Source organism: Stylophora pistillata, chromosome 1 (assembly GCF_964205215.1).
Source record: "Stylophora pistillata chromosome 1, jaStyPist1.2, whole genome shotgun sequence".
NCBI lineage: Eukaryota > Metazoa > Cnidaria > Anthozoa > Scleractinia > Pocilloporidae > Stylophora > Stylophora pistillata.
Window position 1 is genome coordinate 18,288,717 of NC_142519.1, and position 12,570 is coordinate 18,301,286.

At 39.0% G+C, this 12,570-nt stretch overlaps 3 protein-coding genes across 9 annotated transcripts in view; 1 reads left to right on the forward strand and 2 right to left on the reverse strand.

Moving 5' to 3' along the window:
- The window catches only part of LOC111321308 (A disintegrin and metalloproteinase with thrombospondin motifs 2), a 42,025-nt gene extending 35,430 nt beyond the window's left edge, over positions 1 to 6,595 (reverse strand). For all 4 annotated transcript variants that reach the window (XM_088761615.1, XM_088761602.1, XM_088761610.1 and 1 more), the window contains exons 1-5: positions 6,118 to 6,595; positions 5,059 to 5,394; positions 4,880 to 4,916; positions 1,433 to 1,584; positions 667 to 861 (exon numbers count right to left, since the gene is read on the reverse strand). In XM_088761615.1, coding sequence (XP_088617741.1) covers positions 667 to 861; positions 1,433 to 1,584; positions 4,880 to 4,916; positions 5,059 to 5,145 — 471 coding nt within the window. In that variant the 5' untranslated portion in view covers positions 5,146 to 5,394; positions 6,118 to 6,595. The remainder of the gene's footprint in view (positions 1 to 666; positions 862 to 1,432; positions 1,585 to 4,879; positions 4,917 to 5,058; positions 5,395 to 6,117) is intronic.
- A 284-nt stretch (positions 6,596 to 6,879) lies between these two features.
- Positions 6,880 to 9,396, forward strand: LOC148741498 (ubiquitin-conjugating enzyme E2-17 kDa-like). The gene is made up of 4 exons (XM_088762029.1): positions 6,880 to 7,544; positions 7,783 to 7,846; positions 8,037 to 8,068; positions 8,192 to 9,396. Exons 1-4 carry the CDS (start codon positions 7,521 to 7,523, stop codon positions 8,303 to 8,305), a joined length of 234 nt encoding a protein of 77 aa, XP_088618155.1. The 5' UTR covers positions 6,880 to 7,520; the 3' UTR covers positions 8,306 to 9,396.
- A 244-nt stretch (positions 9,397 to 9,640) lies between these two features.
- Positions 9,641 to 12,570, reverse strand: part of LOC148741499 (A disintegrin and metalloproteinase with thrombospondin motifs 3-like) — a 32,813-nt gene continuing 29,883 nt past the window's right edge. For all 4 annotated transcript variants that reach the window (XM_088761626.1, XM_088761622.1, XM_088761638.1 and 1 more), the window contains 4 exons: positions 12,358 to 12,516; positions 11,703 to 11,959; positions 11,133 to 11,235; positions 9,641 to 10,503 (listed from right to left, as the gene is read on the reverse strand). In XM_088761626.1, the coding sequence (XP_088617752.1) occupies positions 10,370 to 10,503; positions 11,133 to 11,235; positions 11,703 to 11,959; positions 12,358 to 12,516 (653 nt within the window). In that variant the 3' untranslated portion in view covers positions 9,641 to 10,369. The remainder of the gene's footprint in view (positions 10,504 to 11,132; positions 11,236 to 11,702; positions 11,960 to 12,357; positions 12,517 to 12,570) is intronic.

Sequence of the window (12,570 nt, forward strand, 5' to 3'; positions counted from 1 at the left end):
ACCAGGATACGAGGCCAAGTCGTGCGACCGCCACAGGTTTTGTTCCAAAACAATAACATCGTGTACTACGATCGCAAAGCGTGATCACTGATCGATCCACCAAGTAACGCAATACTGGAAATTTGATACGGTTGTTATTCAGGTCGTACGGCACATGAAAATTGCGATATCTTTTGTTACTGTTTTATGGCAAACCAAGCGAAAGAATCATACCTAAATAATCGAAAGAGAGGCTTTTCGAATACGGCGCCTCGCCGGTATTGCCTCTTCTGTGAAAAGGAAGGATCTTTGAAAGATTACGTGATTAAAAATGTCGTTATAAGGAAACAGGCAGAAACAGAGAAAACGCAGTATTTTATGACCATTACACGCACAACAAACTTCATTTCATTTCATGATTTTGATTTTCATCGCCAACAGATGACCCCGCGTTAACTCGCACGCAATCGCGTATCTCTCGTGGATTCGTGGACGCCAATCTGTATAATTACATTGTGATGTAATTAATGTGATGACAGCCACCCAACGCCTTCTTCCCCAAACCTCGGCATCAGTTTACGATGCCTGCTGAGAATTTTTTTCTTGAGCAAAGCTCGTCATGTTTCCCGATCTTATTTTGACGTCACTATTTCTAGAACAATAAAAGTGCACGTATACAATACGAACCAGTCCATCACAATCACTTATAGCCACGCTACTGTAAAATGACTCTGTTTCTCCCACAAGATAGCAGTGAAGGTCTGAGGATTTGGTTCTTTCAATGGTACCGTCTTCTTTGTATCGCTCGGTAGTGAAATTTGATCCGAAAAGCATTGTGTTTATTCGTAGGTTTAACTTTATGGTCTTTCCTTTAAACTGGACCTGCAGAAACAAAGAATAGGCACATTGTACTCTAAATTATCGATGGAAAGACAAGTGGATATTTACAGGAGATCTATCAGTAGAGAGATAACCAAAGGTGCCATGAAGTATACATCAAGAAGCATTTATCCCCAGTCGATTTAAACGCGTGATTTTTCGTCAATTAAAATACCATATGCCGTCTTTGGTAAGCTTCTATCATTTACAAGCCTAAGCTTAACCTGAATGCAAGTCTCTGGGTAAACCTGCAACCAACGAAAAACTTACCCATGTCCCGTTACAGTTTGCGATTCTTTAGTATATGAGTATTCTAATCCGTCCTATTTTCAATTTTCTCCATTCTTTTCCTTTCTCGTTCCTTTTCAGTTTTATCTTCCTATTATGGTGTACCTGTGCCTCAGCGAACTAATTTACCAAGCATGTTTTTCTTCGTGCTCATTGTAGACAGAATTATATCCTTGTCAAAAAATATCCTAAAATGTGCTTGAAGTTTTGATGGTCTCAGAGTAATAAGACGCGAGTCACATGAGAAGGAAAAGCAACTCTTTCCGATCGTTTGCACAGGTGATACCTGATAGATGATAGGCCCAGCTTCTTCTGTTAGACTCCTTCGGCGACGTCGATGGCTGGAAAGGGTTGTCACGTGATCGATTACCTCATCACGATGATCTAACTCAGTTGGGTAAGTGATGTCAAACTCTCCCAATGTGTTGATCAAGAAATCTATCAAAAATTATTCAGTAGGTAAATCAACCAATAAATCAATAAACCACAAGAGTCATTGTACTGAAAAGTATTTCTCAGCTTTTCTGGCTTTATGTAAGGCCAGTGGCCTTTTATGAACGACAGATGGATATTAATTAACAACATTAAGAGCTAGATACAATAAATATATGAAGTTCGTATATTTTGAACTGCGGTATTAAATACGTATGATGCACGATCCTTCGCAGTAGATAGCGCTATTTATGCAACAGCGAAAATCAGACCTGAAAAAAATCAGGCCTGTACGGGATTCGAACCACTGACCTCTGCGATACTAGTGCAGTGCTCTACCAATTGAGCTAACAAGCCAAGTGGGAGCAGGCCGTTAAGTTGATTCGTAATAAACCCGTGATGATACATCAGAATCACGGGTTTATTACGAATCAAATTAACAGCCTGCTCCCAGATGGCTTGTTAGCTCAATTGGTAGAGCGCTGCACTAGTATCGCAGAGGTCAGTGGTTTGAATCCCGTACAGGCCTGATTTTTTTTCAGGTCTGATTTTCGCTATTGCATAAATAGCGGTATCTACTGCGAAGGATCGTGCATCATACGTAACATTAAGAGCGTTGGGCGGCACTGAAGGAATTTTTTTGAGACTTGGCTAAGACCAAATGGTAATGTATAAAACGCACTCAAATCAACTAAGTCTTCAATTTGACCTTAACGATGGCAGTCTCTAGATATGCTTTATATAATAGCTCACTTGACTCGTAAAAAAAAAAACGTTAAGACACGTTTTGCCATGCATGGTCACAAAAAGAAATGCGCGTGAGTGGGAGGAAAAGGAGGGGCGTGGATTAGCGTTGGCGAGGGATTGTGTTGTATGGGACAATAGCATGAAAGAAACCTTTTTTCAAAAATATAATTATGGCTTTGAGTGAAATATTTACTGGCGTTGGGAGAACCTTTTTGCCTTGCAAAAACTGGAAACAGAGGAAAACATGTACTGGCAGGTCATTCTGGCATAAAAGCCAGCACCTAAAGGCATGGTTTTCAAGAATTTACGACCTATGAAAGTTCCTATTCTTTAGCCGTATAAATCTTTGGTTACCATATTTTTAACCGCAGTTCTTTATGTACTCCACTTAGATCTGTTTGGTATAATTTGTTCAGGAAATAATTCATATTCAAGGGGGTCGTTAATCCAATCGATTACTCGGAAATGATGATGCATTTTGATATAAATCAACTACGAGAACTTTTAACATAAACCTGCCCCTCATTTACTTAAGATAAATATAGGCAATGACAACTTTCTGAAATATGTCCGAACCTCATGTTTATCCTTGAATTATAGACAGTGCCAGGTGAAATATATGGAATGTGAGCGTTGGTTTAAACATCATCAGCGTAGTACACACACCGTATAACACAGAAAGGTAGTAATATACATCCACAAAGCTACTAGTTCACCCTTTCCTCTGAAGAAGCCTCAAAAGAGTTGCGGTTGTGGAAATGATGATATTCTGCGATTGTGTTTGTAATCTTGCACTTGGTAGGCTTTCAAGTTTATAAAATTCTGGGTTTCAAACGTTTATAAAAATGTTCTTGAACTTTCAGCTGTTGAAAGAAGTTTTTATCGTCTCTTATGGCACCACATCTGACCTTCAGCTTAACGCATGTGAGCAGTGTTGAGTTCCAAGTGGAAACTGAAATTATTTGACTTATTTGCCGTCGAAATTGCGCAAATTTGGTGGTTCCACGTTGTTGTTTTGCAGAGGGCGGCCAAGGAATGTAAGAAGTTTGAAAATGCATATGCAGAGCTATTGTTCTGCTCATTAGATCGATCTTTTGTTTTGCTACGACTTCGTTGTCGTCGCTAACGCATCGTATGCCGGCTTCCTGACGAACGCATTTAGCGTATTTTAGCAGATGTAGTTAGCATCTCGTTCGTTTTAGTTTTGTCTTATTCAGCTGCAAGGCGTAAGGCATCTCTGTTTTCACCATGCAGGTCGCAATCAGTTTTTGCATCTTGCATTACCAGAGAGAAATAGCTTGCAAAGATGTAATGATTCGATCAAATAACGTACAGATTTTTGGGAACTTCCTATGCAACGATTCGATTAAATAACGTACAATTTTTTGGGAACTTCCTGGATACTGCATTGTGTCGATATCTAGCAATAACTTGCGTCATTTAATTGTTTTCAAGAAGGCAACTGCTGTCAGAGAGGGTTAAATTACATTGTACAATTAAAAGGGCACTCGTGGTGGGTTTTATGCGAAAGAAACTTAAATACGCATGGAGTATAGCCAAGAACCCGCTAGTTTGTAAAATTGTTTTGTTGAAAACGAGCTCTTTTGAAGGAATAAAAAAAATTAGTCCCAGATACACACTCGAACGCTGTTCTTCTCGATGGAGTGCCCACGGGATCACTAGCTTTGGTGTTTAAACCGTCGCTCAATTTTCGTGTTGAAAAATTTTCCGCTGTATTTAGCTTTCAACACGTGTTTCAAGAGGACCTCAGTTAATTATATAACCTCTGTTGGTAACTTGCCGCCACAGAGAGCCTACAGAGTACTCGATATAATTACATAACCTAAGGAAGCTAGATCAATTGAACACACAGCGCGCGCAACTCAAAGCTAGTATTACGTGGTGAAGATACGAAATTGTCGTTTAAATTTGGCGACTATCTCAGTTTGTACGTAAAAAAAGATGTAAAATAAACCCCCTATGACCTTAAGTTGACCTTAAGCTTCAAAACTTTCAGAAAATGATCGACAGTATGTATTGATTCCTGTGTTTATCACTGTATTGTGGTCGTACTATGTACCGCTGAAACTTAATGTTTAACCACTTAGCGTTAGTCCATCTAGCGTAAGAGAATAATACATCAATAAACAGTTCCTCATTGTGTCTGGTGAAGCTGGAATTGGAGAATTTTTTTGCATGTAGGGGACTGTGATGAAAAAAAAAAGGATCTTGTTATGGTAGCCAGCCAGATATGTAGGTGATAACTCTTTCGACCGAAGCCAGCTACCAATAGAACCCCTTACGTTAGGGCGAGGTTTCCTCAATGCATGAAACAAATGAAAGAGGCAAATCGGAGATTATTTTGCGCGCGGGTTGCTGACAAGCTGGACAGCAAGATCGCTTCAATTTTTGTGTTGCTCGCGCCAGCGGGAATTTATTTTTAATAGGATGTGAGCACTAATCTGATTCAATGTAGACTGTTGTCTTCAGACCAACGTGAATCCGATCACTTGTTTGTAAGAATTTTGTGATTTATTCGATTTGATTAACTCACCTTGTTTTTCTTCTGCGCTGCGATGATTTTCCTTTACCTGGAACAAGACGAATAGATCGACATGCTACAAATTCGCTTTTATCAACGTTTGAATCAGGGACAGAAGAATTAATTCCGAATGAGCGCATTTTGGTGAACTGAAATATGTTTATGGTAAGATGGGATGGATTAATAATTACCGTCTTTGAGTATCTTGCTTCAGTCCAAACAGCTGAACAGAGCAATAACCAAACCACGAACAGGCTGGATACCCTCCCACTTTTCATCGCGACTTAAGCTCTGCACTTCGAACACCACACAACCAGTCTTAGCGAAGGGTTTGGCAAAGTATCGCACATTCGTTTTATGACTTAGCCGTCGGTGTGTCAAATCTGTATTTAAATAGTGCCTAAGGCCAAAGGATGACGTCATATCCGCCGTTCTTTATCCTCGGGCACGTAATTGGTTAATGTGTCTCGACGAAATGATATGATAGCGGTATCCTTTGGATGGTATATCATCTGGCAACACAACAGCTGGAGAAAATAAATGACAGAAAAGGATGAGAGGGTCAGTGCGAAATAATCGCCTCTCAATCGTAGAACTTAAACTGAGTGTAACATATGTACACTTCTCGAACATTATACGGTCACGTTCCATTGAAACAAAACTGTTCACAACAAACAGAACATACTTCTCTAGTGTAGAAAGGGCGGTATGGGAGTCAGTATTTTTAAGACTTACGTCGCGGTTAATTGTCTGGAGGGTTTTACCGATACCACGACCTTATGCTTAAATTTGAAAGCAGAATTACCGAAAAAGGTAAGATGAACTTCTTCCGCTCGGAAACGCTATCTACTAATTTCTGGAAAAAAGCTAAAACTAAATGAACATGGCCCCGTGCCGGCCACGCGATGCAGCATCTGTTATCAGCCGATTGGTTGAAGGTATAAGGCTGAAAAACAGAGCTCAATGAATTTTTACCAAGAAAGGCGAAGCTAACTTCCTCCATCCCGGAAGTTTGATTCATTCAAATCTAACACCGGACTTTTGAGAGCCAAACTCATAACTCGGGCCTGACCCAGAATCCCGCATGCACTAGCAACGTGACGTGAGATGTCTGGCAGCACTATCTTCTTTAGGATGCATGTGTGTAATATGTTTCAATTAACATAACTGGAGTCAGTGGGTGATCAATTGTCACAACTGGAGATTGTGCCTGATTTAGGACTGAAAATTACCTGACCAAGCATTCGTACCTCCTCTTACCGGTGTGGTTCCTTTTTCCTTTCTTTTTACGCTAGCATATATTATTACTATCCATATCACTCCTAGGTCATTCAACGCTTAATCATCACAGACACGTTTCCACCCAGCTGAGTGGTGACAAGAAAAAATGAACAGTTACTTCTAGTTACTTCGCGTCATTTCATCGATATTCTGTCTCTTTGCGGCGCGCACTCTCTTTGCGCTTTGCTTTCCAATTTACTCCCCCACTCTCCTTGTATACCTGAGGCAAGCAAGCTAATCGACTGTGAAAAAAACAAAACAAAACAAAACAAAACAAAAACAAATATTGACGAAATAATCTCTCTTGTCATATACTTCCGGTGTGCTTTGCTTTATGAAATGTTGCTGTTGCTGTTGCTGGTGTTCCAGCAATCGTGACTCTGTTCATTCTTCAGTAAATATTCACTTCTTGACTCTACATTATTTGAAGTAAAATTGTACCACCAAGAAGAAAAACAATAGTTCCATCTTTGAGAACAAAGGAGCTTTGGCGCACGATACATCGTATTCTTAATTAATCCTAGCCCTGAGCCTGATGATCCTCATGAGTTGAACGTCCACTTTTCCAACACCACGCAAAGGATACTGGGAACCAATCCATCCTCATGAGAATGTCTGAAAAACTACATCACCTCTTTGTCAGATTATGGTAACGACTTCTTCTCAATACGCCCAGTCTCCTTTAGAGAAAAAGAACGACAGATCAAAAGTCAGTATAAGAACTGACTGCGCTACAGGTCCTGACCTTATTCCAGCCAAATACGCTTAGCTCGTAGTAGAATACATCACTTGACCGCTAACGCACATCATAAACGAATGTAGTGGGGGACAATGTATTACTCAGAACACTTTTCCCCACTGGGTGGAAAATCCAGAATATCTCCTGTTCTTAAAGTAGACAACCCGAAGGAGTGTGGTGACTACAGACCAATGAGCCATCCTTCCTGCGCTTTCCAAGCTGAATGAACGTTGCGTGACAGAACACATCGATAAACACTATATCATGACTCCATAAGTTATGGAGTCATGATATTGTGTTTATCGGGTGAAAGTCTCTGGCTATAGGAAAGGACATTCTACCACCTCATTATTGATGCGTTTCAGAGACGACCTCATCCAAGCGATGAAGAAGGGCGAGCTGACCATGGCTATATATGCAGATTGTTCAAAGGTGTTCGACACGGTGGATCATCTCAAGATCTTAGAAAAATTGTATAAAATGGAGTTCTCTAACTACTACCCAATAGACTGCGACATTTTTTACCTTCGCAGTTTAGTCGCCATTTTACAGGAAGTTTGCCGATTCTTCATCGCAGCACACGACGTTAGCCTGCTCCCATTCTATTTTACATCGTGATAGTTATTCGGGGGAATGGCACTAAAGAGAATCAACAAAGTAAGCAGTGGCTTCGTTTGTATGACCTGTGATGTGAAACGAGGGATTACAAATACAGTTGATTTTGATAAAAAATGTTAGAATTGATGTCGGTGCAAAAGCGATATGAAAATGTACACACGGCACTTTTGTCTTTTTATGTTCATGTGATGGCCATTGGCGGAATTTTGTTTACAGTAATACCTGGACATCGAATTATCAACGTTAGTTTGTATTCTATTTTTTTCTGTTAATTCAGGAACTGCAAGATCTTGGACTTGATCCACCATCCCAGTGTTCTGCTGGGCTGGTTGGAGATGACTGTAAGAAGAATATGTCACAGTATTTTATCACTTCAAAAGCAAACTTTACGCCACACACTATTCTTTATTATATAATTACCCTACTTGGTATCTCAGTGGTTCAACCTTGGGTTCTATGTCTGAACGCCAGTTCATAAAGTTCTAATATAATTTTTCTCTTATTCAAATCTGTCATCGCGTGATCCGGAAGTGTTTCATTGGCAAGCGACTATAATGGGTCCGGTAAGGAATTATTATATCTATGAAACCTTTGGTGTCTTTAAAATACCTTCAGTTGTCAATCTTCACAGAACATTTCTGAATTGTAGTGCTAAGGTTTGTGGTTTGCTGTTTCTTTTCGAACAGCCTGATAGCCCATACCAAGGTGGAGTGTTTTTCCTTACGATACATTTCCCAACAGATTATCCTTTTAAACCTCCAAAGGTAGGTGATTTGGTTATTGTATTTAGAAAAAAGTAGTCTGTTTTCAATTGCTTCCAAAGAACCAAGAAATGTATTTTTTGTACTGTACGTGGTGAATTCATGGCCATTGTTGTAGAAGACTGAAATTTAGGGGTTCTCTTCAACTTTAGCGTTTTGTTACTGAAGAAGTCAAACTACTGACCACATCAGAAACTAGGCAAAGTTGTTCTTATAAATTTCTCCTCCACCGATCTCAAGTCGGGATCTTTTTAAAATCGCCTTCCATCTGAGCGATGTTTGTAACCTTCTCATGGATTATTGTCAGGTTTTTCTTCTGTTGTTATGGTTGTACTCTTTGAGATGACTGTTGTAACGACAGAATGATCTCTATACAATGTTCATTTCTGTAAAGCATGTCATGCTAAGCCCATTATTCAGAAGAGTGTTCATTTTCCCTTTTACTCTTTCAAGTTGAGAAGCTGACCAGATGAAAAACAGTCACTCTAAACTACATGTAGAAAAGTGAACCAAAATCAAATTTAAACTGTCGTAAAAAAAGGAATTTAAATTTTTGAACCTTTGAAGACTCTCATAACTATTTATTTAATTAAGATTCAACATATCCTTGTCTCTGTGATTTTCTAATTGTTTGACTGTCCAATATTTGTATGAGGGCATTCGTCAGGTCCAATAAGATTGTCATGTAACTTGTCTATGCAAGTTCTTAATGAGAATGTTGAAGAAATGATATGAAGATTTTAACTCTTTTAATACATGTGGAATCTCCTGATAATGTCTTACATTGCCAATTCATTAAGTCAAATTTGTCTTGTTGTATGTAAAGACTTATTTCCTCGAATTATAGCATTGATTAATTTCTTTTTCAAGCTTTTCTTGACTGAAATTTGCAATTTCTGTATTGTTTAAGTCTGTATTGTTGTAGTGAGAAGTTCTCTAACTCAAAAAAGGAAATACAGTAAATTGTTTGCCCAGGGTGTTACATAAAACAGTAGGGGTAATAGCATTTTTAGTGTTAAAGGTGATAGGTAAAAAAACCTTGATGCCAACCAAAACATGGATCTTGACTTCCAAGAGACAGTTATAGGACTGGTGTAAATTGCTTTACATCATCTCATATTTAAGTACTTGTGCAGTACGTCTAATAACTTTTTGATTTGTCACATGGTTTTTTGTTTTTTATGTAACATAATGCCCATCACCTCTTTGCTGGATAATAATTGGAGATTGTGCAGAGAAATTCATTGTGAATGTGGGTTTTGTAAGTCAAAGTAAATAGTGTTTGGTGGTTAGTGCTAGAAAGGGTGAAATTAGGTTTGAGAGTTCACAGAAGGAAAATAATGGGAAATGAAAAAGGAGCAATTGATTTCTACATCTTTTTGATAGCATTTTAATTGTTCCCATTTTTATATGACCTATAAAAACCAGTCTATACAGTGTTGATGTGCATAATTTTCCTCCACCTAGGGCTACAAATGTTGTACAAGTCCATAACAGGTAAGCATCATGTCCTGTTTGATTAGGTTAGATGCTAGGTTTCATGAGCATGCATTTCTTGCCTCATGGGTGGATCATTTAAAAAACTGAGTTGAAGCCTATCTAACTATGGACACTTAACAGTATCCTTTGATATGACACCCCCTGCATCTTAAGAGGGCAGCTAAAGTAATAATGGTTTTAATTTCTGCAGCAATGACATAAGTCTACCTATTTATACATCTGCACATGCATTGAACTATGCAGTCATTCAAGGTAAAAAGACTTTCCAACCAGAAGAAATTCTTAAATTGTGTCTCCCTTCCATGTCAGTAAACTAAATTTGATAAACTTCCACACAAAGGTTGTGGTAATTGAAAATCGTTAACAGAATATACTTATTTAATTCGGTAATTTCAATTGAATGAGGCCTTTTAAATGCTTACAATTTGGATAAATATCCCTAGCTGCCTTTCATATAATTATTTCTCAGTTTATACTGTACAGATATTCGTTTTCATCATATGCAAATCTTGTATTCTACATCCGTAGCACTGAATGCATGTGGAGTAGGCACAAAACAGGCAATCGATCGAACAATATTTGCTGTATTGCTGAAGGAAGGGATTATTTCTGTCCACTCTGTGTATATATTTCGCACGTCTTGCAGCAAATCTGCCCCCATCTCCTGGAAGAACACCAGTTAAGACGCAGTGCAGCTTTGCAATATTTGGACCGGTCACCGATACACCGATTTTGAGCTGAAAGCGAAAATATGTAATCAACGTTACGTAACCGTAGAAGATCTAACCTTCACTTCCGATACGTTGTTGAAATTAGTCACGCTAGTACAATTCACGCAACTGCGTTGATTTAATTAAAGACGTTTTTCCCAGCGAGAGTTGGGAAGAGTGACCAGTTGAAATGTCATTTAACTATTGACGATCCTTGACTGTACTTCTCCAAGAAGCCACGTAGATGAAAAAAAAAATAATCTAGGTGTAGTTGAAAGTGGCCACTGAGTTCTTATTTTAAAAAGCCTTAGGTACAAATGAAAATTAAAAAAAATAAAAGAGTAGAGGAAAGGGAACAAAAATTGGGCAGAAAAACGAATTTGTTAATGCCGCATGACTCCTGTGGGAAGCCACACGAATAAAACCAGCCGAGTAGGTGTCCCAGACCGTGAAATTCCAGTTACTTCTTCAAAGATGACGTAAGGATTATAGGATAAGTGCTGGGTAAATTCAAAGTTAGTTTTTTTGTCTTTATGCCGTAAACGATCAGTGCACGTCACATCTATTAAAAACTGATGCAATTAGAGCCACCTCAATGAAATCTATGAAGATCTGCGCAGGAGAGCGCAATCGAAACGACTTTGCTACAAACCCACCTGTTTCGGTAGTTTTGGAAGGGCAATTACCACTGGATACCTTGATATCGTCTAGTGCTGCGTCACTGGAAAATCCTCTTCCTCGGACGGCCTCAAATATAATCTACAATTAAAAACAAAGTATATTTCAATGCAACCGTAAGTCCGGCATTTTATTGAAGACTTTGTGCTACAGTAGGCTCTTTCTGTTAGTTAAGAGAATCTAATAGGATCGATGCGTTTGTCATTTACTTGCTAGAAAAATAAGAGATTTTACGAAAGCAGACAAGAGGAAATTCCTCAGTGATGGACTACGCAAGAAGTTTGTTTTGTTTTGTGCTGCAGAGTTTTAAAGAACTGGTCTGAACTGTTTGTCTTGCTACAGCTCTTAGCCACCTAAATTTTTGTAAAGTAGCTTCTAGAATTTCTTTCTCTTCTTTTGAGAACTGAAAATTCCTGAAAGGGCTAGCTGATCTCCTCTATAACTCACATGCGCCACTGATGCATGTTACATCCATTTAAAACTGATGTAATTAGAACTACTACAATCAAATCTATGTAGTTCTGCGACAAGAAAACATTGCATTTCACCTGATAAGGCAAGGCTGATGAGACGAGAAGTCGCTCATTGCGCCATCCATTGAGTTGGTTTCTCGATTTATGCCATAATCGCCGTTCTCTTCCGGTTTTTGGATTCTTGTAGATTACTCGAAGCGAACCCATGTTTGCCCCATACATATGATACCAGAAGTCAATACACACTCTTTCAGCCCTCACCAAAGGACTTGCTAACCTGGCGCGATAATTTCGTTTCTGTGGATCTGATGCCTCTATGTAAATGTAAAAACCTGCAGAAATCAATCAAGCAGTCAGTCCGGCGTTCAGTGAATCAATAACTCAGTCAGTCAACTAGCCAGCCATGGAGCTAGTCATTCATCAACTGGTCTGTCCTAGTCTGACGGTCCTGAAGTCACGCTACAATATCCAGAGGAGGAAACTGCAAGACCTGGGTTTCGCCTACCAACGTAGATAAACTTCTCCCAAAGATTTTTCCAACCTTAAAACATTACTAGTATGGTTGGAAAAAAAAAAAAAAAAAAAAAAAGGATAATAAAAGTTTACCTCCGAAATCATTTCAAAATTTCTGAAAAAATCTCTTTACCAAAAATCGCTGACAAATTCCAACTACTTAAAACATTAGAAAGACGTCTACTCGAAATTCAGAGCCATGAGGTGAGGGACTCGCCTTTCGATGTTCCACGGGTGTGATCTTTAGAAGGCCCTGTATTCCTACTTGGTGTACTGCCGTTCCACAGAGTCCAATCAAATTGATCTAGGGTAGATCCTTGTATATTCTCCCAACCGCAAAACCCTTGCTCGAAAGAACATGATATGTTGACAAAATCTGAGAGAAAAGAGGTCAGAACAAATAGTTAGGCAATAGAACACATTTTCTGGG

Coding starts and splice junctions, on each gene's coding strand:
- LOC148741498 (XM_088762029.1), top strand. CDS start 7,521: ATGGCACTAAAGAGAATCAACAAA. Junction 7,545..7,782: donor CACTAAAGAGAATCAACAAA/GTAAGCAGTGGC, acceptor CTGTTAATTCAG/GAACTGCAAGATCTTGGACT. Junction 7,847..8,036: donor TGGGCTGGTTGGAGATGACT/GTAAGAAGAATA, acceptor GTGATCCGGAAG/TGTTTCATTGGCAAGCGACT.